Raw genomic sequence first — 24,559 nt, 5'->3', positions numbered from 1 at the left:
TATACTTATTTTTTTAATTCAAAACGGTATTGCCTTTGAAGATTTAGGGTTTAAGAATATTGAAATAAATTAGTTTTAAAGATTTGCATACCATGGATGATATTGAGATGGTTGGCTCCGATACAAACATTGAAATGTTAGTTTATGACTTAACTTTTTGATTTTTTATTTATCTTATTCGTATGTTGGGAAGATGAGTTTGTTTGTCGTATTCGGAATAACAGAGTTGAACTTTTATACAATATTTGATTACTCATATTTGAACAACACAATTTTGTTCAAATTATTAAGATTGATCAAATATTAAATGTTCATATATAAAATAAAAAAAATGAACATTTTAAGTTAGTTCGGTTAAAATAAATTAAACTTTTATTTGTTGTTCAGATATAAATTTTTGAACACATTAAGTTTGTTCAACTTTGTATTCTTGAACATGACTAATTTGATAAATTTGTTAGTTTTTTTACAAAATTTAATACCCACCCAATGTAGCAATGTTGAAATTGATTGTGGGAATGAAAGGTGTGAATCAAGGGTGAGAATGGCAATTTGAAACGATGAGGAGAAACGAGAGCTTAACACTGAAAATGAAGAACAACATTGGCGAAGCGGAAGGTAGAATGAAACACTCTGTCGACGATCTGAAATGACGAGATGATAAGATCAAATACGACGAAAGTTCAACACTAATTATGAATATCAACACGGGCAAAAACGAAGGTCTAATGAACTTCCGCCGGCAATGGAGATCAAGATTGATGAAGATGGCCACTATTCTAAAAATTGTGGGATTTTTGTTGTTTGTAGTGGTGAAGATAAAGAGTTTTTGGTATGCAATAGTGTGTACTCAAATAGTTAGTAGTGTGTTAATATAGGATTAATAATGAAAATGCAAGGTGTAAAATAAGATTTTTTTAAACCTTAAAAATTATTATTTGTGTGTGTATGTGTCTTTTACAATGAATATTAGTGATGTGTAAATAGAGACCCTAAATAAAATAAATATTATCTGACAGATTGTTCCTAGGTTGACTCGAGTTATTTCTCAGCTAAAACTATTGCTTAATTTTCTTTGTTCTTCAACTTCTTGTTGGTCATCAAGAGATAAGAACATGGTAGAAACAATTCTTTTCAACTTAGCAAGTAAAATTCTGGGCAAGATAGGGCCCGGTGCAATCAGGGAAGTTGGCAAGGCATGGGGTGTTGAGCAGGAGCTGAACACACTCGAAGGCACCTTGTCCACCATCAAGGCTGTGCTCTTAGATGCGGAGAGATTGTACGGCCATGGCGGTTTTCCTCAGAATCAGGCACATAACAATTACTCAATTGCGATGGGGGTATGGTTTGACAGAATCCAAGCTGCTTTTTATGATGCAGATAACCTGCTCGATGAATTGCACTACGAAGATTTACGACGTCAAGTGGTAAGCAAATTCTTTTTATTCGATTTCCCATTTAAATTTAAAATGGGTAGTAGAATCGAAAATATCAGGAAGAGATTAGACAAGATCGCGGATGATAGGAATAAGTTTCATCCCATTGTCACAACGTCACGACATAACGCAACCAGCACATCAATCTCCTCCAATGTAAATGAGTCGGAATTTGTTGGAAGGGTCAATGATAGAGTTACATTGTTACAACTTGTAATGGCCCCAAGTGTTGACAATGATGAGAACATGTTTGTCCTCCCCATTGTTGGCATTGCGGGTATTGGTAAGACAGCTCTCGTCAAATTGTTGTACAATCATGAAATTGTCGCCAAGCATTTTCAGTTGAGGATTTGGGTGAAGGTAGCACAAAGTTTAGATGTTAAAGATGTGATGCAAAAAATTGTTCAGCGCATAACTGATTACCCCCCTTGTGTTGAACTCAATTCAAATCAGTTAAAGAATCTCCTTCAAGAAAAATTGCATAATACGAAATTTTTACTTGTCTTGGACAATTTATGTGATTGTGATCATCAAGATTGGTGTAAGTTGTATGACTTATTGAGATGTGGTGGTACCGTGGGAAGTAAGATCATAGTGACTACACGTGACATGTGGTTCGCTTTAGTTGTGGGCATGGTTCCCACATACAATTTAGAGAGTTTTTCAGATAAGGATTGCCTTGAATTGCTTTGGAAGTGGGCAGGTTGTCGTCAAAAATTGGGGGAAGAAAATGCGAATGCGAAGCTCGCAGAAATTGCAAAGGAAATTGTGAAAAAGTGCCACGGATATCCTCGTGCAGCAAAGACTTTAGGAAGCAATTTGTTTATGGAGACTAATGAAAGTAAATGGTTAGAATTAAAAGAGAAACAACTATGGGAATTGGCACAAAAGAAACATGACATTTTGGTCGTGTTAAGATCGAGCTACGACACACAACCAACTGAGTTGAAACGCTGCTTCATATATTGTTCAATTTTTCCAAAAAACTATGAAATTGAAATTGATAAATTGATCCAGTTGTGGATGGCACAGGGGCTCATTCAATCATCTGGCCTAACTGGTGAGTTGGAAGATACTGGCACTGATTATTTGAATAAGTTATGTTCCATATTTTTCTTAGAAAAGACTGAAGAGCAACATGGCAATCTATCAAACACGTGTAGAATGCCTAAGATCATCCATGATCTTGCAGTATATATGGCAAATGAAGAATGCTTAATTACAACAAATTATCGTTTTGGGCCGATTTCTGATAAGGTTAAGCATGTATCATTTCATGATTTTGATTGTTCAGCGGAAGAAGTCACAAAGTCATTGTTCGAACTAGAGAATCTGAGGACTGTTTTCTTTTCATTTCAAGGACTGGAAGCTGGTGACAAAGGCTTTGTTAATAGATGCATCTCAGAGTTCAAGTATCTGTATGTGCTTGATTCGAGTAACTCATGTTTTCAGGTGTTGCCACATTCCATTGGTAATTTGAAGCATTTGAGATATTTTGACATCAGTGGGAATGCAAATATCAAGACACTCCCTAACGCTGTTTGCAAACTGTACAATTTGCAAACTTTGAGATTCAGGTGTTGTGTGAAAATTCGAAAGTTACCCAAAAACATAGGGAACATAATCAGTCTTAGGCATTTGTACTTGACCACACAACAAAGTTGCTTGCCAGAGAGACAAATCCAACGCTTGACCTCTCTCCGATCCTTTCAGATTACAGGATGTGGAAACCTTAAATCTTTGCCTGAAGGAATGCAACTCCTCGTCAAACTCAAAACAGTGACTATTGCAGCTTGTCCCAATCTGACCTCTCTGCCAAGTACCATGAAGAACCTGGCCAAGTTGACGAATCTTGAGATTAGCAATTGTCCGAATCTTGACTTGGCAGGGTGGGAGGACTTTACATGCCTTAGGAGCCTTCAATAAATTGAAGGGTACAAGATTTTATGAGTTTGTGGCTCTCCCAGGTGAATCAATTTCTTTGTACTCAAAAGTATTGCTTATATATATTTTTTTGTGTCTAGCATTAACTGCTTCTTCTGATGGGCTTCTTGACATTGTCTTAGTGCATGTAATGTAAATTTCATATCAGTAAGAGAACCGTGAAGTGTGAAGTGACGGGCGTTCGATGGAAAACCAACCGATGAATGGCTTGTATCTAAAGGGGAGGAGGAAGGAGTTGTTATCTCCATCAGAAGCTCTTGAACTTAGCTGCAGTTAGGATTCTGCTATTAATGTTGTTTTGTTGGGTATGTTATCTATGTAATGTTGTTGTGGACTACTGTTCTAAACATTGTGTTTCTCATTATTGTTGTTATATATCTACTGTTTTTTCGTAAATGGTCCTGATGGCTTTGAATTGTCCCATCTCTGCCTCCTTAGTTTAACTAATGTTTTACATATTAGCCTGTTGTAACTAATATTAGACCCGGCTTTGAAATGTAGTTAACAGCAAATTCTGCCACATCACGCCCACCAAATTTTACTGCATTTCTGTGTTTCCAAATAGCCCAAACCACAAGGTCTTCTATATGCACAGAATCTAATCACATAATCAGATATAACTCTCTCATATGGAGTGAGATTCAAACATTTAATGGGTCAGAGTCACACACCACTCCTCTATTCTTTAGAAAATTTCCAAAACTAAAGAGGCAAAATAACAATCCAGCAAGCAATGTATATTCAGGGGCTCCATTTCATTATTACATACCTCGCAAACACTATTTGAGATAAAACCTTTGACAAGGTAAAAAGCTTCTAAACACAACTCTCAGAAAATTTATTTTTTAATTGATATAATTTTGGATATATGAAATTCATTAGTTTAAGAGATTCTGAGGGAAAAACAAAATATTGGGTTAGGGAAAATTTCACTTTGCACCTCTGTACTTTACACCAAATCTTACTTTAGCCAAAACTACAACTAAATTCGACACGGCTATTGTTTGTCATGGATGCCTTGAACTAAACTACGCTAAATTTTGACATGGGTGGCTTGCTAAATATTTTATTTGAGTTAGGTATCCTTTTTTCCATTTTTTAATGGCTTTATATAGCTACAGATGACCATTGGTTCAGTGGTTAAGACTTGGCCTAATAACCTCGAGGTTATGGGTTCAATTCTTGCGACCACCACTTTGTGCACTATGTCAAAGGTTAGGTGTGTACTCAATATGATCCCTCCCAAACACACATTAATGTGTACTAATTGAGCGTTGTATTTATATATATATATATATATATAGCTACGGGAACCTCCTGATTGTTAGGAGCAGCCGGCTGATTCTCCACAATTGGTTAGTGGAATGTTAGGTTAGCTCTTAAAAGTGCAAATGTCCTATGATAGCCACCTGGCCCAAGCATCTATAGTGTATCCCCCAAGAAATGGAAGTGGTTATTCTACATTAACCCTCAGCTATTTGATCAAAAGGTAGTGAGATTTCAAATGTGATGAATGAATGCTATGTGTCCAATCCGGGAGTAGCTCTCCTCAAAACTCCATCTCCTCCATGACCCTCAAGACTCCATTTTGTAGGAACAAGTAGCCAGTGACCTTCATAGACTAATCTCTCTTCTTGAAAACAATCACACGATAAGGGTCAACAGTATGACTCACCAGACAAACCAAGTGGTGGCAATGTTAAAGAATTAAGACAAGTTTGTCACCGCCTATCCTCAAAGGAAGAAAAGGGTAAAAAAGGAAACTCCTTGGATCATTGCCTCATTTTGTAAGACCTCTGCATTTGTGTTTCCTATGACATATTTTATTTCCATGGACTTGGATTTCTGTTATGAAACTTAATTTATTACCTAAATTTTGATTGCATAGTGATACATTTTATAATTTTGTACTGTTTTCTGTAGTTTCTAATAAGTTGTGCCTGATGTATCTACATTTTTCATATTTGATTTTCACACACATTTTGATGAATTTTAGCATTTTGGAATTAGACTTGAAAAGTTCCTCATTTTGCCCCAATATTTAAGGTTATCTTTTCATTCATTTTCAGATCATATTTTAATGTGTGTTAGTTGCAAACGATGTTTCATCAACCATTTCTAAGTTATTATTGAACAAAAATTATAGTCCTCTCTCTGTGATAAAGAAGTGGATACCAGGGTGAATATCCATATTTGACTTAGTTATGAGGAATATGAGTCTTGATGTTTCCGGCATTGAACGAACGTGGCCCACGACAGTGGATTTTGTTCCTTGGCGGTTGATCTTTTGAGTTTGAGAAGGTTTTGGTGGAGTCGCCTGGACGCTTTGGTGTGTCGATTGTGGAGAAGGGACTTGGGCTTCGTCGGGCTGTGGTGGTGTATGGTCATGATGTACGTTAGATGGTGGCGTGAATGCGGTTGGCCTCGCAAGACCCAGGTAACTTGCAGTTTTTGGGTTGTCTCACCAGGGGTAGTCGCACTGTGGCTGTATGGGTTCGTGGCAAGGAAAGTGGTGGTTCATCTTTTCAAATAGTGGTGACGGCAAGGAAGAGGCGAGAGCAAATCTTCATTCCTATGTCGGATTTTGGGGATGGGTGGGAAGGAGTGGCCCTGGTCCTTGAAGGTTTTGGGCTACATAATGGTGGTCCAATGCAGGGTAAGGAAGGGTCCAGACCTGGTCCATCGCAATCAGCTATGTGGGGAGTGACTGAAGGGGTTAAAGAAGTACGGGGTGCAACAGAGGTGGAATGGTTCCGTCTGTTGGACAGGTCGCTTGTTGGTGGAGTGGGGGAGATGGGTGGCAAGGGGATGAGTTTTGCCGCTGTGTCCGATTAGGTAAATCGATGGTGGAAGACATTGGGGAAGGTGGAGGTGCGTCCGTTAGGAGGCCAGGCGTTCCTATTTGTTTTGCCAAACCGACGTGAGGCAGAGGTGTTGCTGCGCCGGCGGTGGATTACTAATGGGAGGGATCTAGTGTTGGAATGGTGGTCACCTCTAACACTCTGCACCTCAAAAGCTACAACCTTGACGGCGAAGAGTGTTTGGATTTGGGTGATGGGGGTGCCCATCCACCTTCGCGGGGAAGATGTTTACCGTGTGTAGACGTCCCCGAACGCCCCGGGAGGGTTAAGTCCCGTTCTGTTCATTTGGGGTCACTACAGCTCGGACTCTTAAAATGTCACGGTTCCTAATCTGAACCAAAGAGTCCAAATCCGGCAAATCGTTTTGAGAAACTGATTTTTTGAAAAAGTAGTGCCAAATATGGACTGCTTTGCCAGATACAGAGTCGCCACCTAAATATTTTATTTTGGGAAATTTAGGAAACCCTGACTCGGTGCCAAAAGGCCACGTGTCCGTCATCACCAAAGTTGCCTCGGCTCGGGAACTTGGGTACGATTGGGGAAGGTCACTTCGTGAGCACCCCCGCTCGCCCGGTCATAGACCGGCCTCTACTAACCATGATATCTAGTTTTGAAAACATTGTGGGTTCTTATTCCGGTTTATTAGCCTAGGTTACTATGTGATGCGCACAGCATGTAAATATAGACCGGATCGCCTGAATTGGAACGAAACATTTCATGTTTGTTTTTGAAAATGGTTTGCTACCCGCAGGCAGGCTTGAAACATTTGATGATTTATTCCAATTTAAGTAACCCAACCTTCACCCACAGGCATTCAGGCAGATATATCATGTAAGCACATAGCCTCATGGTAAGCATGCTATTCATGGCAGTCACTCACACGCATGCAAGGATGCTAAAACATAAAGCTTACCGAGTACTCCAAGCCAAAATAAGAATTCATTAGAAATCATGCATGATCCTAACTATACAGAAATGCCTAATGCAACACATGCAAAATGCAATTATAGCAGGCTCGGCTATTCTAAGATGGTATATGAAATGTTACAACTATCATGTATTCAATTTTGAAATTGAAAGTACAATGCAGTTAGTATGATGTGCCGAGCCCGGTGCATGCAATACAGATGAATGAATGCAAACATGCTGTCATACTGTATGCTAATTTAAATATGCCCTAATCTAACCATCAAAAGCGGATAAATAAAAGGGAGAAAGACGTGGGGTTGGAAGACATACATCACACTCACGCACACTTATTACAGTTATGCCCTCACTCAGAGGGTCTGAATAAATATACAGTCCCAATATTACAGTCCCGAATAAAAGAATATTACAGTCCAAAATATTACAAAATCCTAATTAATTAATGAATTAACTAAAAAAGCAAATAAAACTGGCATGCAAGCCAGGGACTGCCTTGCTTTTGGTGGATGATGCATGTCCGGATTGTCTTGCGCGGAAATCCACCGGAATGCCCCAATTAGCCTCTGTTTACACCTGTTCTTGAAATGCGTGCCAAGCCCCAAAAGGTTGCTGATTCTTCATTTTGCTGCAACAGAGAGCAAGAAAGGGCATAGCAATGTATTTGCACAGATATATGCATGTCTCGATCCTCGTGCCACCAATCACGCATACCGAGGCATGATGGCCGAGGAGTCGAAATGCACAACTCAATATAGGATGAATGCACATGAAACTACAGCTAAAACCTAACTCCATCATGGATAATCCGGAGTGTCGGTGACTGGGGAATTGAGACACATTCCGTCACTCGGAGTACGAAATGTACCTCGTTTCCCGTGCCCGGGCTAACTCCTATTCCGGACATGATGCAATATGCATGGTATGCATGAAATGCAACTAGGATATAATCCTAACATGCACAATGCTATGGAATGACATGCCTCGAAATGCGTGCACGCAGGCACGCAAACCGAGAAAATACATGAATGCAATGAAAATGAGGTGCCTCGAAATGCGTGCACACGGGCACGCAAACCGAGGCAATGACAGAGTGCTATGAAAATGAGGTGCCTCGAAATGCATGCACACGGGCACGCAAACCGAGGCAATGATGGAATGCGATGAAAATGAGGTGCCTCGAAATGCGTGCACACGGGCACGCAAACCGAGGCAATGACGGAGTGTGATGAAATGACATGAAAACATGATATGGGCTTATACCAACATGAGTGAGCCTCAGCCACACTCACATAGGATGCCGGCGGATAAAAATGAGGTGCCTCGAAATGCGTGCCCACGGGCACGCAAACCGAGGCAATGACGGAATGCGATGAAATGACATGGAAACATGATATGGGCTTATACCAACATGAGTGAGCCTCAGCCACACTCACATAGGATGCCGGCGGATAAAAATGAGGTGCCTCGAAATGCGTGCCCACGGGCACGCAAACCGAGGCAATGACAAAATGTGATGAAATGACATGAAAACATGATATGGGCTTATACCAACATGAGTGAGCCTCAGCCACACTCACATAGGATGCCGTCGGATAAAAATGAGGTGCCTCGAAATGCGTGCCCACGGGCACGCAAACCGAGGCAATGACGGAATGCGATGAAATGACATGAAAATGGCATGCAATCATTCTAATGGAATTTCAGCACTAAAATATGGGGGAAAACAGTCCCGAAATGAGGCGAAATGACATGAAATGCAAGGAATTGTCCCGAAATGCGAATTTAGGCACCCGAAATGACCTATAGCTATGCCAAACATGCACAATATGGACATGCAATGCAAAGACAGAAGCTAGACAGTCCCAAAAAATGCACTTTCACAGTTATAAACATGGCCAAACAGCAAGCATAGGTATGGCAAAAATAGCATGCAAGAATAGGGGCCAAAAGAGGGGTAATGAAGCAAGTGATATAAGCAAAACCCAAACTGAAAAATTTCCTTCTACAACATTTAAGAGGGACGAAAAATATGAATATTTACAGTATATGGCAGACCTGAAATCAGTATACAAACATGATAGAAATGTGATGCAAAATTAGGCTCAAAAGTGGCTACAACATGAAGTATACAAAATAATCACCAAACAGCCAAAGACCCTTAATAAAACATGTAGAATGGACCAAAATAAGCACTTTTTCAGAACTGTGAAATGGCCAAAATCAAAAGCATGGTAGGCTAACTAGACATGCAAGAATGGGGAATAAAAGAGAGATATAACATGAAGTGACCTATGGAGGCCCCAAACCATGAAAGGACCTAAATGAAACATGAAGTATGGACCAAAATAAGAACTTTTTCAGAACTGTAAAATGGCCAAAAACAAAAGTATGGTAGGCTGCCATTGCATGCAAGAATGGGGAAGAAAAGAGGAGTATAAAGGTAGGTACAACATGGAAATCCCAAATGGTGTTGAGCCCTTCTTCAATGTTGAAGAGGGGCTCAAAATAAGCCTAATATAAGTTTACAACATGCTCGAAAATAAATTTCTCATGGGCCAAAAATAGCATGCAAGATTGTGACATATAAGAGGATCAATGAAGCAAGTGTGTCATGGAGGGCTCAAACAGGGTTGAGCCCTTAATGAAAAGTGAAGATGAGCTCAAAAGAGGGCCCTTTTCAGTTAGGGCCGGAGCTTGAAACAAAAAGCAAGTGGGGCTTACAAATAAATCAAGAAAAAGGGTCAAAATGAAGAAAAGGTTACTCACCCTTGAAGACTCAAGCTTTTGTTGCTTCTTGGATGAATTTGCAGCTTCCTTGGCCTTTGAGAAACCTTCCTTGTTGCTGGAAATGAGGTGGTGGTGGTAGAGCTTGGTGGTGTAGAAGGAATGATGGTTAGGGACTTAGGGTTTTTCAAGGAAATGAGAAGGATAGAAATGGAGTTATGCATGGAAGCTTGAAGAAGAGTTTTTCTAACCCCAAAATACTACAAGGCTTGCTTGCTATATAGGCCAACAAGGGGGTGTAAAGGTGGGGGAAAAGGAGAGTAATATTCCCCCACGAAATATCCCCCAGATAAAGATCTTTTCTGGGGGATAAAGCCTCACAGCTGTAAAGGGAACAGTGCAGGGAGTACGGCCGGCCTAGTACTTTTGTTGCAGGCGGCCGGCCGGCCACACCCCCTAGCCGGCCGGCTAGGGGTCAAAAGGTTCAATGAGATTTTCTGGCCGGCCACCAACTGATGGTGTTCTCCTATGTGTGTACAACACAACCATGTGGTTAAAATTCCAAGAAAGTGGGTCCAAGGGGTTCAACATTAGCCCGGAAGGAGGGGGTCAAAAGGGTCAAGTTGAATTAATGGCCGGCCATGAACTTTTAGGGTCCTCTCATGTGTGTACATCACAAATATGTGGTTCAAAGTTCAAGAAAAAGGGTCAAAGGGGTTCAACATTAGCCCGGAAGGAGGGGGTCAAAAGGGTCAAGTTGAAATAATGGCCGGCCATGAACTTTTAGGGTCCTCTCATGTGTGTACATCACAAATATGTGGTTCAAAGTTCAAGAAAAATGGTCAAAGGGGTTCAACATTAGCCCGGAAGGAGGGGGTCAAAAGGGTCAAGTTGAAATAATGGCCGGCCATGAACTTTTAGGGTCCTCTCATGTGTGTACATCACAAATATGTGGTTCAAAGTTCAAGAAAATGGGCCCAAGGTGTTCAACATTAGCCCGGAAGTGCGAAAAACGGGCGCCGGAGGATGTATAACTGGTTGCTGCAACAATTGCTGGCCTCCCACCCTTCAGTGACCTCCCTGGTGATAAAACAGAGGTACCTGCCAAAAATGAATGAAAACCGTTGCAAAACGAATGCTCGGGGACCAAAACGCGCAGTTCGGGGTCCCGAAAATGGGCTGTTAAGCACCGAAAGTGCCATTCGGCCACGAAGTGGGCTTCTCAGCCCCCAGTGTCCCTCAAAAGGGAGCAAATAGGAAGTATGCCAAAAATCAGAACAAACGGAGATGGTTAAGTGGTCCCGAACCGAGGCACACGGCCTGACGGCTCCGAAAACCGGAAACCGGACTCCGAAATGGGCAAAATGGCCTACGGCCACCAAATGTAGCCTACGGACATTGAGAGATGGTCTACGGGACCTCTCCCTCCCCTCAGGAAAAGAAACAGAGAAAATCGAGTCTGGTTCGCAAACCGAGACAAGGCACAGAAGAGGGTTCGGAAGTCCGGAGGCAGGGCTCACGGCCGCGACTCCAAAACTTCTGAACGAGCACATTATGCAACATCACCAAGCACTCAATCAGTGACGTCTGAGTCTTAAGGTCGGTCAAAAATGGGGTGTCTACAGTTGCCTCTCTTTGACAGAACTCGGAAGTCATAAGTGACGGGAGTGAATGTCAAAGCCCAGAGACGACCCATTTTTGACAAGGCCGAAGACTTAGACAAACATACAGGATAGACAGAGATGCGCCCGCAGGCATGCCCGCAGGCAGGGGGCAAAATGCAAATGATATGCAAGAAGCCGAAGGTAACCCAATGATCATGCAAATGCAGCAAGCTGTAATGAAGCAAGTATTCGCAAATAGATGCAACAGTTTTAAGCAAGAATGCAAAGCAACAACTACATTTCATGCAGTTAAGAATGCGGGGGATTATTCAATCCCCGCCACGTCTCACACGGAGAAGATACGATACCTGCGCGATTCATCTGGTCGCACCAGCCTCAATTGAACCGTACATACAATATCGTGCCTGCAAAAGAGAGAAACTCAACGAGCACAATATGTTAACAACATGTATTTAATGTGATTCCGAAAGCTCGACACACGCAGTGCCGGTGACTGAATGCATCGCAATGCAAGAATGGAACATGCGTGACAACGTAGGCTCAAACACAGAAGCATGATTAACATCAAGAAATGTGCACGTTAATGCAGGTATGCTCATGAGAATGCAAGATAATGTGACACGAGCATGAATCAGGGCGTCCGTTTGTCATGAAACAACGAGTATAGAAATGCGCGTTTCGGCGAAGGCGACTCAATCACAGCCTCCGATCCACTTCCCTGAAAGGTTACAACTCATTCAAAAAGGATACACTTTGATTTCGATGAGTGATGATGAGACATATGTCAGAACTTGAAGCCGAAGTTCCGGCGGAGCTATTTCGCGACCAGAAGTGTACTTTTCTTGAACTTTTTCAGGTTCCGGGAACTCCGATCTTCCTCAAAATTTGCAGAGAGCTAGGTGGGCATGTGAGGGACATGGCCGGCCGTTCATCTTCCCAAGGGGAGGTGGCCAACCGGTTTCCCATAAAGTGGATAGCTGGCCGGCCAGTTATCCAAAAAGCAAATAGCTGGCCGGCTAGAAAAAGGGGCCGGCCGGCCATTTTCCAGATCCGAGGGTATTTTGGTCTTTTTCACCCCCTTCCTTCATGCTTCTTCAACCAAGACTTGAGGCCTATAAAAGGCAGCCGAGGCCCCTTCCTTTCTTGCCTTCTACAACACTTTCCTCTCCAGATCTGAGTTTCACGCGCGTTTACCAACGCCCCGTGCAAATTGTTTTCGCAAAAACACTCAGTTTCAAGCACTTTGAAGCGATTAAATTCCGGCTTCGGAGCTTCTTTTTGCATTTTCGCCACTTGAGGTAAGTTTATCTCAATATTTGGAATATTTTCTCGGGAGTTGACTTTTGTTGACTTTTTATTTCCCGAGAGTTGACTTTTGTTGACTTTTTCCAATTTTGGCTCACTTTGTTCATTTTTGCTCCCTTTTGCAGATTCTTTGGAAATGGCGAGCAATTCTTCCCACGGCGGAGGTTTTCCAGGTGCCGGAGATGATTTCGATCCCATGACACTACCCCCGAGGTCCCGGCCTTTTATTCCCGGGAGGTACCGTCCGCCAGCACATGTCCTCCCTCGTGCTGTCTTCCGTCATTTTACTAGCTTCGACGAGCGAGCACCCGTGGATCTGCTTCTCCGAGAGCCGGAGCACCACCTCTCTCATGAGGCCCGAGAGGTATTTACTTCATTTTCTGTATTTTTCCTGCATTTCGTACCTTTGCCATGTTTGAACACGCAGTTTAGCTTATGACATAGTACTTTGCTCGCATCTTGAACATGTAATTTCAACATTCGAATTTCTGAACACTCGGCTCATTAATTAATTGCGAACACACAGCCTACATTAGAACACACGGCTCAAACACTGATTTGTCGAACACACAGCCCGAATTCGAAAGTGAACACACAGCCCACACTTTAAATTTTCTGAACACGCAGCCCAGATTAGATAGTGAACACGCAGCCCACACTAGTTGAAATTTGAACACGCAGCCCAAACTTTAAATTTTCTGAACACGCAGCCCAGATTAAATAGTGAACACACAGCCCACAATTTAACTGAAAGTTGAACACGCAGCCCAAACTTCAAATTTTCTGAACACGCAGCCCAGAGAGATAGTGAACACGCAGCCCACAATTTAACTGAAAGTTGAACACGCAGCCCAAACTTCAAATTTTCTGAACACGCAGCCCAGATAGATAGTGAACACGCAGCCCACAATTTAACTGAAAGTTGAACACGCAGCCCAAACGTCAAATTTTCTGAACACGCAGCCCAGATAGATAGTGAACACGCAGCCCACAATTTAACTGAAAGTTGAACACGCAGCCCAAACTTCAAATTTTCTGAACACGCAGCCCAGATAGATAGTGAACACGCAGCCCACAATTTAACTGAAAGTTGAACACGTAGCCCAAACTTCAAATTTTCTGAACACGCAGCCCAGATTCATAGTGAACACGCAGCCCACAATTTAACTGAAAGTTGAACACGCAGCCCAAACTTCAAATTTTCTGAACACGCAGCCCAGATTAATAGTGAACACGCAGCCCACAATTTAACTGAAAGTTGAACACGCAGCCCAAACTTCAAATTTTCTGAACACGCAGCCCAGATAGATAGTGAACACGCAGCCCACAAATTAACTGAAAGTTGAACACGCAGCCCAAACTTCAAATTTTCTGAACACGCAGCCCAGATAGATAGTGAACACGCAGCCCACAAATTTAACTGAAAGTTGAACACGCAGCCCAAACTTCAAATTTTCTGAACACGCAGCTCAGATTAATAGTGAACACGCAGCCCACAATTTTACTGAAAGTTGAACACGCAGCCCAAACTTCAAATTTTCTGAACACGCAGCCCAGATTAATAGTGAACACGCAGCCCACAATTTAACTGAAAGTTGAACACGCAGCCCAAACTTCAAATTTTCTGAACACGCAGCCCAGATTAATAGTGAACACGCAGCCCACAAATTAACTGAAAGTTGAACACGCAGCCCAAACTTCAAATTTTCTGAACACGCAGCCCAGATAGATAGTGAACACGCAGCCCACAATTTAACTGAAAGTTGAACACGCAGCCCAAACTTCAAATTTTCTGAACACGCAGCCCAGATTAATAGTGAACACGAGCCCACAATTTAACTGAAAGTTGAACACGCAGCCCAAACTTCAAATTTTCTGAACACGCAGCCCAGATAGATAGTGAACACGCAGCCCACAAATTAACTGAAAGTTGAACACGCAGCCCAAACTTCAAATTTTCTGAACACGCAGCCCACAAATTTAACTGAAAGTTGAACACGCAGCCCAAACTTCAAATTTTCTGAACACGCAGCCCAGATTAATAGTGAACATGCAGCCCACAATTTTACTGAAAGTTGAACACGCAGCCCAAACTTCAAATTTTCTGAACACGCAGCCCAGATAGATAGTGAACACGCAGCCCACAATTTTACTGAATTTGCATGTAGCTTATTTCACTTCATCGGCATACAGCCCATTTTATCTCATTGGCACACAGCCCATTTGATTTCATTGGCACACAGCCCATTCATTCCATTACTGACATATGTATTCATTCTGAATGCAGGTTGGTTCCCGCAGTGTGCGGGGATATGGTTCCACCATTGCGCGGGACTGGTATGCCGAGCTCCCGGAGGGTGTTCGAGACTTAGTCGACTTGGCAGGGTTCGGACCCTTCTACGTCGGGTTGTTACGTTGTCCTGCCAGGAGGACACTGATGGCAGCCTTGGTAGAGAAATGGTGGGACACCACCAATTCCTTTCATTTCTCTACTACCGGGGACATGACCATGACCCCTTTTGACTTCGCTGTATTGACCGGCCTTGACATCGGAGGTTGGTCCATCCCCTACGATGAGGATATGGGCGAGTGGGAGGCCGCCTGGATGTATCTGTTGGGGGCTCACCCGCCCGTTGACAGGGTCTCTGGGAGAGTCCGATACACTTGGTTCTCTTCCCATTTTCGGCGGGCGGAGATGGTGCCTGAGACTCCCGAGGAGACAGAGCAGTATGCCCGTGGTTTCCTTATGTTCCTCTTCGGGACTACCCTGTTTGCCGACAAAGGGAACACAGTTGGGCTATACCTGCTGAGCGCTCTGGTTGACCTATCACAGGTCCATCGTTATGATTGGGGTGGCGCCGGCCTGGCTACCCTTTACTTTTATATGAGCGCGACCTCCCGCGGGCGGGGCGATTTACTTGGCGGCTACTGGAGAGCCTGGGAGGTACTTTTCTGTCCTCTTGATTTACATTTCTGCTCTTCATTACTTGTACATTGCACACACGGCGCACTTTTACAGTCTGTATTTTGCTCTCAGCATTTCGTACTTACATTCTGCATTGCTTTTCTCAGCTATGGGTCTATGTATACTTCCCATCATTAGCCCCAGAGTTGGAGGTGGCGGGGATTCTCATGACCCCATATTCATTGGTGTTCGAGGGCCCGCACCGGCCGAGACCTCGAGAGACCCTCCTTAATCTGCGACAGTACTTCGACACTGTGCGACATTCAGAGGTACCTCAGAACTTTCAGTTCCTTTCATTCTCATCTTTGATTTGCTCTGTATATTCTCGATTTCTGATTGGTTTATGCATTTATCATCCACAGATCACATGGCAGCCCTGGGTGTCCCTGGGTGACGGTCTCCGACTTTAGTATACCGGAGCGTCGGACATCTCCCAGTATAGGGTCCTGCTTGAAGGGCCGGTTGGCAGGGCATGGTTCCTGGGGGAACGCTTTCTGCGCCAGGTATGGGGGTATCTTTCTCAGGATCCTCCCGCAGTACCTCCAGCCAGTATGCGGACTGCTGACAGGCTCTCTTACTCGGAGGTAGTCAGCGCCATGCTGGGCAGTGATGCTTTATTATATGTTGAGGAGGGGGACTACGCCACTTACCGTCACATATACTTGATGCCTCCATTGACGGAAGCTCGTATCCCGATGATGAGGCCTGCCGGTATGTCATCCTCGGGCCAGGCTCGGGCTCGGGCTGCAGACGCCCCTTCTACTAGCAGGGCCGGTACATCTAGAGGTGGGAGTAGACCGGTTCCTCCGGCTCCGTCGACTCATCCTCATCCCGGATGGCCAGATATGCCTACTGAGTTGATGGCGTGGCAGTATGGGGCTAGCTTTCCGACTCCGATTCCACTAGAGCCTCCGATGCCCAGTGATCGATACGCCATTGATCCGGACTCACCGCCGGTATGCTCCACTTTTTTTCATTCATCATTCAAATGTTTAGACACTCTTCTGTTTACTGATGATTATGAGCTCATTTTTGCAGCCATCGCGAGGGTACATGGAGGAGGTGGTTGGACTGGTGGCCACACTCGAAGGCATGGTCCTGCGTAGGGAGACACAGTTGTCTGTCGCGGGCATTCAGGTACCCTTCAGTTTTCTGGCATTTATCATACTTCTGATGACATGCTGATTTCTACTGCATCGATAGACTATTTATGTAGAGCACATTTGACAAACACCCCACTTGTACTCTGTATTTACATGCACCCACTTCACGTAGCCTTTGCTTGTATCTGCATCTGATGTATATATTTGGACTGATGCATTTGAATTGAACTCTTTGTTTTCAGATGCCTTCATGGTCCGGTCAGCCGCAGGCCAGGCCACCCGGGCCTCCTTGGGGAGCTGGGCCATCTGGGCCTTTTCAGGGGGCGGGGCCATCTCGGCCTTCCAGAGGAGCCGGGCCTTCTAGGCCTTTTCGGGGAGCTCGAGGAGGGCCTGTCCGTAGACGCAGGGCTCACGTTGTGGAGGTGGAGCCTGATGAGGAGGAGGAGGATGCTGAGGAGGAGGAGGAGGCTACCGATCGTCAGTCAGAGACATCTGCTGAGGAGGGGGGCTCCGGTTTTGGCTCGGGGAATAGAGGCGAGGCTGAGGGGGATCCTGAGGATGACAGCTCCGACTCAGATGGTGATGATGGTGCGGAGATTGTCCCGCAGAAAAGGATGAGGAGTGCTTCTCGTTCCCGCTCCCGAGGACTTTGATGTTGCTATTTCCTGCTTTATTTTTCTTTTTGCTAGTAGTTTGTAGCACTTTGCACATTGTTAGGCAGTTTTATTTTTTGTAAAACTTGTACCTTTGTTTGTTGTAAAGCATGATGGAATGAAATAGCTTTTGAAAAGGTGTTTGTATTTTAAACTTTTAGCATCGTATCGCATCAATTTATTTTGCACAAAAAAAGAAATTGAATGGGAATGCGCATTGTGTAATCACCAAGTCAGGTAGTGAACCGACGCAACAAACTAAGCAACTCAACTTACTAAGATATAACAGAATCTTTAGCAAGTTTACAACTCGATAAGCAAAATGCAACAACGCAAATAAACAAGATTTTAACAAAAATTGCTTAAACAGAGAGCAATGACTCAAAAACACAAAACACGTCCGCTCGACAAACAACTCGATAAGCAAAACAACAACTCGATAAACAAAACTCAACAACAACAAAGTGTACTTCTGACGATTTGGGCATCGGAACGCATCTGAAACGGAGGGAGATGAAGGCCTTTGACTCTCCCGTTGCATGGAAACGCTTGGAACTCTCCCTCAAAGGGTAAAACAGGGCCAAGGAGATACACTGCAGCATTGCTGGCCATCCCTGGGAGCCGACCGGCCATTTTTTGTAGAGAGAGACAGCTGGCCGGCCATTTCAGAAAAAGTAAATGGCTGGCCAGCCAGAAACGGTGGCCGGCCACTCAGTCCTGCAGCCACCAGATTTTTGACACGTGTCCCCGTGAATAGTGTTTTTCCTTCTATAAAAGCCTCAACTTCGGGAACATTCATTTCATCTTAGTTTTAGACAAAGATGGAGGCGTTTCTCGCAGAAAAAGTCATATCTTGGATCTCTTCTTTGGATGACTCGGAAAAGCTGAACTTCCGGGGTTTCGGCTTGAATGCACTATTCACGCTGAGTCGTACTCCGCTACAACTTCCTTTTCTCCATGCCGCGGCAAGGTTCTGGAATCCAGTGACACATGTTTTTAGCTTTGGCGGCCAAGAGATGTGTCCCACTTTCGAAGATTTTCAGGTTTTGATGGAGTCTGAATGCTCTGAAGTGATCTTGCCCCAGCTCCGTTTTGGCCACGCTCAGGTTTTAGGGCGGATGTGTGGGCTCACGGCGCATGATGCTCGATCTCTGATCTGCAGTGGGGAACTGGACATCCTCGGCTTGATCCATCGTTTTTCCGACGCTGGTGACCGCAGCAACCATTATTGGCAGGGTTTCCGGCAACATGCCCTCTGCTTATGTTTGTTGTCTCACTTTCTGCTTTCCTCGGGCTTCGGCGGGGCTAGCATTCGCCTGATTGAAGTCGCCCAAGGTTTGAGAGAGGGGAAGAGCTGTATTGCCATGACCTTGGCCGAGACACTGATGGGCTTAGATTTTGTCTATCGCCGGGAGGCGACTAGGTTTGCTGGGAGTCCACTGCTGTTATAGGTAATGTTTCCCACCCGACCTCACATATATATTTGCTCACATCACTCGACCCTCAGGCTCGGTTTTTCTTACAAAACCCTTGTCTTACTTTTCTCTCATCGTACATCTCTCTGTTCTTTTTTCTCTCATTTTCCATCCCTCCCCTAGGTATGGTTAATGGATAAGTTGCAGGTTGTGGATTCTTGCCCGGCCTATTCAGCTCGAGGCTACTTCTTTCGGCAGCGCCTAGTCAATGCTCTTGACGAAAGGTGGTGGTTCGATTGGATGTGCAATTTGTCCGCAGACGGCATTGCTTGGCGTTGCCCTTGGCTCAACCTCCCGGCAATGAGCTATAGTATGTCCCGGCTGATTGGGATCCAATTGATTGGTCTAAACCACTGCGTATTCTATTTTCCGTTCCGGTTCCTGCGTCAGTTTGGCCATGATCAGACCTGTCCACCGGAGGGGATTGAGTACCCAGCTGCTTTCCCGGTTCGGGGTGCACAGCTTGCCCGATATGCCACAGCATAGAGGACTAGAGAGCTCCTGGCCCCTGCTTCAACTTTCAGTTGCACTTTGTCCGATGAGTGCTTGGATTGGCTCAATGAGGAGGCACAGGTTGGGCCTAGCTTGGCATCAGATGCTCCGTCCAGCTCTGGGAGGGGACGCAAAGATACTTGATTCAACTATGCCCCAAATTTATTGCTTATTTAGCATTTTCAAGTTTTCGTTATGAATGTACCAAAAAAAAAAAAAGCAACCTCGATTGTAATGCAAGAGCAGGAGAACTCAGTTTTGAAATCAATGAAATTGAAAGTTGTGGTACTGAAAATTTTCCGCTTAGGATCCAAAAATGGTCTTAGTCGTAAAAAGATTGATTTGAACAAAGTCAACTTTTATTAAAACTTTTCAAAACTATTTTCGATGTGGATCAAAATTGGACACACCGGAGATCTGTCACTGAAATGCACAACCCCAGATCCCTGCAACTGGAAAGTTGCCCCTAGTCTGAAGAACAATGCATCACTTCATAGCAACGGAAAGTTGCCCCTTGTCTGAGTAACGTTACACCGTCGCGGCAACGGAAAGTTGCCCCTAGTTTGAACAGCACTGTACAGGAGATCACGATAAATGCTGATGGATAAAGATGACTGAGGTGATCAAGATGGACAGAGTTGATCGGGGAAAAGTTTATGGCTGAACTTCAAGGTGAAGTTGCCTACGTATCCCAAAGATGGGAATCAAGCCTTACGTAGTTCAGGCTAAGGTTCACTCGAGTATTTTCACTCTCCTTTTGCGCTCTAACTTTTGCCAAGGCCGCCCTTTGCGGGTTTTCAACCTTGCGAGCTCAGTTTTTATATTTTCTAATTTTTTGTGCTCTGACTTTTGCCTAGGTCGCCCTTTCGGGTTTTCGGCCTAGCGAGCCTCTCAAGGATAGTATTTCTTCAACTTGTCCATATTGATCGGTTGTGAGAACTCCAAACCATCTAGATCCATCAGAACCACAGCTCCACCTGACCAGATAGCTTTGATGATGTAAGGACCAGTCCAATTAGGTTTGAACTTGCCCCTTGGGTCGTGGATGGGAGCTCGGTTGTCTTTGAGCACCAAATCTCCTTCTTTCAAATTCCTGGACTTAACCTTCTTGTTGAAAGCCCGGGCAATTCTTCGTTGATAGCCTTGGATGTGGTACAGTGCTTTCAGTCTTCTTTCATCAAAGAGCATGAGTTCTTCGAATCTGCTTTGCTGCCAATCTGCTTCGGCTATCTGGCATTCAGCCAACACTCGCAACGACGGAACCTCAATCTCGATGGGTAGAACAGCCTCCATTCCATAGACCAACGAATATGGAGTTGCTCCAGTAGAAGTTCTGATTGAAGTCCTGTAGCCCCACAGAGCAAATGGCAGCTTGTCTGGCCAATCCCGATAGGTTCCCACCATCTTCTGTAGTATATGCTTGATATTCTTGTTGGCGGCCTCAACTGCTCCGTTAGTCTGCGGCCGGTATGTAGATGACTTATGGAAAGCCACATTGTATTTCTCCAACAAGTCTATCACTTCTTTCTTGAAGTGGGAACCATTATCTGAAATTATCTCGTTTGGCACCCCGTAGCGACAGATGATGTTGTTTCTAATGAACTTTGCGACATGCGACGCCTTCAACCCCGCGTATGATTGGGCCTCAACCCACTTTGTGAAATAATCTATCGCTACTAGGATAAACTCATGCCCGTTTGACCCCTTCGGGGTAACAGCTCCGATCACATCAATTCCCCAGACTGAAAAAGGCCATGGTGAAGTCATGTTGTACAGCTTTGACGGCGGGATGTTCATGCGGTTTGCATGGATTTGACACTTGTGGCATCGCCGAACAAAACTAATACAATCCTCCTCCATGGTTGACCAGTAGTAGCCCTGTCTGAGGATCTTTCTAGCCAGCATTACTCCATTCATGTGTGCACCGCACTCTCCCCCATGGATGGCTTCCATCAGGCATTTTGACTCTTCAGCTTCTACACAGAGCTTATGCATTCCCAGATGACCCCTTTTGTACAGCTTACCCCCGCAGATGATAAACTGAGCAGCCATTCTTCTGATGGCCCTCTTATCCTTGGCATTTGCCCCTAGTGGATATGTCTCCTTTTCCAAGAAGTTCTAGATGTCGTAATACCAGGGGTTGCCGTCTTGAACCTCATCTATGGCGGAAATTGACTCGTATGCTGGCGCAAACTTCTGATCAATAATGACTGGACGCATCCGAACTCCGGACGGGATGTCTATCATAGAAGATAGAGTTGCTAGTGAATCTGCAAACCTGTTGTTCTCTCTTACGAGGTGGGTGAAATTTAGCTTTTCGAACCGAGGAATTAACAGATCCAAGGTTTGGTGGTAAATTATCATCCTTTCCTCCTTGACTTTCCAATCTCCTTTTGCTTGAGACACAACAAGGTTCGAGTCCCCATTGACGTCCAACCGCCTTGCCCCTAGTTCCAGGGCTGCTTCCAGGCCAGCAATACATGCCTCATACTCTGCTTCATTGTTGGAGACTTTGAACTGGAGCTTGAATGCTAAAGGGATACGAGAATCGTCAGGCGCTATCAGCAACACCCCTATCCCATACCTATACTGGTTTGACGCTCCGTCAAAGTACATCGTCCAAGTTTTATCTTCGACGTGCAGAATGGCTTCATCTGGGAATAGATACTCAACCGCTTCATCCCCTTCAACCGGGTGGTCGGCAAGGAACTCCGCTACCGCTCTCCCTTTTACCGACTTGCGCGTTACATACTTCAAATCAAATTCGGAGAGCAACAGCAGCCAACGAGCTAGCCTACCCGTAAGTGCTGGTTTCTCGAAGAGATATTTGATGGGATCCAAACGTGAAACCAACATTACTGAGTGGGCTAACAGGTAGTGCCGCAGCTTCCTGGTTGCCCATACTAAGGCCAAGCAAGCCTTTTCCAGCGGTGTATAGCGGGTCTCGTAATCCAGCATCTTTTTGCTCAGATAGTAGATGGCTCTTTCCACTTTGTCTTCTGACTCCTGCACGAGCATGCAGCCCATGGTAGTCTCAGTTACCGAAAGATACAATATCAACGGTCTCCCCGGCTCTGGTGGCGACAACACGGGTGGGTTCTGTAGATACTCTTTGATCTGCTCAAAAGCTGCTTGACATCGGCCGTCCCACTGGAATTTCTTTCCTTTCTTCAGGAGACCAAAAAGTGGTTCACAAGTCAAGGTTAATTTAGAAATAAACCGTCTTATGAATTACACTTTACCCAGAAAGCCTCGCACCTCCTTTTCAGTCCTTGGTGGTGGCATTTCTAAGATGGCCTTGATTTTGGAAGGGTCGACCTCGATGCCCCTTTGTGTAATCAGAAACCCTAGCATCTTCCCTGCTGTAACACCAAACGTGCATTTCTGGGGATTCAGTCGCAGCCGAAACTCTTTGATCCTTTGAAAGAATTTTTGTAAGGCAGTGTAGTGGCCCTCTCTATCTTTGGACTTGACAATCATGTCGTCCACATACACCTCGACCTCTTTATGGATCATATCATGCAATATTGTAGTTGCTACCCGTTGATACGTAGCTCCAGCGTTTTTCAACCCGAATGGCATCACTCTATAACAATATGTCCCCCACGGGGTAGTGAACGCAGTCTTCTCCCGGTCTTCGGGTGCCATCACTATCTGATGATAGCCTGAGAAACCATCCATAAACGAAAGCAAGGCGTGTCCCGCCGTGAAATCCACCAATTCATCGATGTGCGGCAAGGGGAAGTCGTCTTTTGGACTGGCCCTGTTCAAATCTCTGAAGTCTACACAGACCCGAATTCTGCCATCCTTCTTTGGCACCGGAACAATGTTGGCCAACCAAGTTGGGTATTCAGATACCAGCAGGAACCCTGCGTCAATTTGCTTGGTGACCTCTTCCTTAATTTTGAGGGCCCAGTCCGGGCGAATCCTTCTGAGTTTCTGTTTGACAGGGCGGGCCTCGGGATCAAGAGGGATCCGGTGCTGTACAATCTCAGGATCGATTCCAGGCATGTCTTCGTAGGACCACGCGAAAACATCTTTGAAATCTTTTAATAAAGCGACTAAGCGCTCGCGCTCCTCCGAAGACAACGTGGACCCGATCTGGACCAGCTGCGGGTCCTTCTCAGTACCAACATTCACAGTAGTGATTTCATCCATTAAAGGTTTAACAAATCTTTCCTGCTCTTGATCAATTAATCGTTGCAAAACTGGGGAAATTTCTTCCTCGCTGTTTTCATCAAAATTTTGAAAATCCTGATTTAAGCAATAAATCAACGGCACAGAAAAATACTCAGAAACCACATCCACATCATTCTCATTAAATATTTCCAAGCCGTCAGATTCCTCTGTTACAACAGACTCAAAAGAAAATGAAAAAGACGACCTAGACAGGACTGTGGCATCCGGGTTATCACCCCCAGGAATACTGGACTCAGACTCAGTCGAGCTGGAATCTGATTCTGACGCACAAGATTCGGTAGAATCAGATTCCGGCTCACTACCTGACCCGGAACCACTAGATAAAAAGCCTTCTTCATATTGCCAGATGAGAGAAGGTGCGATAGATGCATCCAAGATCGGCGCTGGAAAGTCCGCAGCTATTTCATCTCCAATCACAGAAACCGAAGAGTTATCCCCCAAGCACTCTTGGCCGATCGGAGGATCAGATAGTAGACTCGCCAGTGCTACCCCCATTTCAAGCTCTGTGCCCTCAGGATCCACTGCTTCACATTGCTCAACCTCAGTTGGTGGGTCTGTCTGCGTTTCGGCAATGTCATCCCCAGATAATTGTATGTCGAAGAAGATTTCAAAACCAGGCACGCGCTTCCCCTCCGCGTTTTGCCATGGCTCCGGGAAGCCGCAGAATGGAAAATCTTCCCCCTCCCGGATGAAGCGTCCGTTTAGGGTACCCTAGATGGGCCTGTGCATTAACTCAAATGGCTTCCCGGCCTTCTTTGCTCTGGCCCTTCCGGCCATTTCTTTTCCTTTCCTCACCCAATCCTCCTTGGTGGGCAGATAACCCAGTCCAAAGGTGTGAGGGTTGTGTGG

General features: G+C 44.7%; 1 protein-coding gene across 2 annotated transcripts; it reads left to right on the top strand.

Moving 5' to 3' along the window:
• The first annotated feature begins 1,887 nt into the window (after window positions 1-1,887).
• LOC145800965 (disease resistance protein RGA2-like) lies at window positions 1,888-3,799 on the top strand. Of its 2 annotated transcripts, none has more exons than XM_082890871.1 (2): window positions 1,888-3,370; window positions 3,503-3,799. In XM_082890871.1, exon 1 carries the CDS (start codon window positions 2,046-2,048, stop codon window positions 3,360-3,362), a length of 1,317 nt encoding a protein of 438 aa, XP_082746997.1. In that variant the 5' UTR covers window positions 1,888-2,045; the 3' UTR covers window positions 3,363-3,370; window positions 3,503-3,799. The 2 variants fall into 2 exon arrangements, with proteins under 2 accessions (XP_082746997.1, XP_082746996.1); XM_082890870.1 differs by having other exon boundaries at window positions 1,888-3,403.
• Window positions 3,800-24,559: the final 20,760 nt, after the last annotated feature.

Source organism: Camellia sinensis, chromosome 10 (assembly GCF_055761805.1).
Source record: "Camellia sinensis isolate YWXY chromosome 10, ASM5576180v1, whole genome shotgun sequence".
NCBI classification, from domain to species: domain Eukaryota; kingdom Viridiplantae; phylum Streptophyta; class Magnoliopsida; order Ericales; family Theaceae; genus Camellia; species Camellia sinensis.
This window is presented reverse-complemented; position numbering and strand designations above follow the sequence as displayed.

Coding starts and splice junctions, on each gene's coding strand:
- LOC145800965 (XM_082890871.1), top strand. CDS start 2,046: ATGTGGTTCGCTTTAGTTGTGGGCATGGTTCCCACATACAATTTAGAG.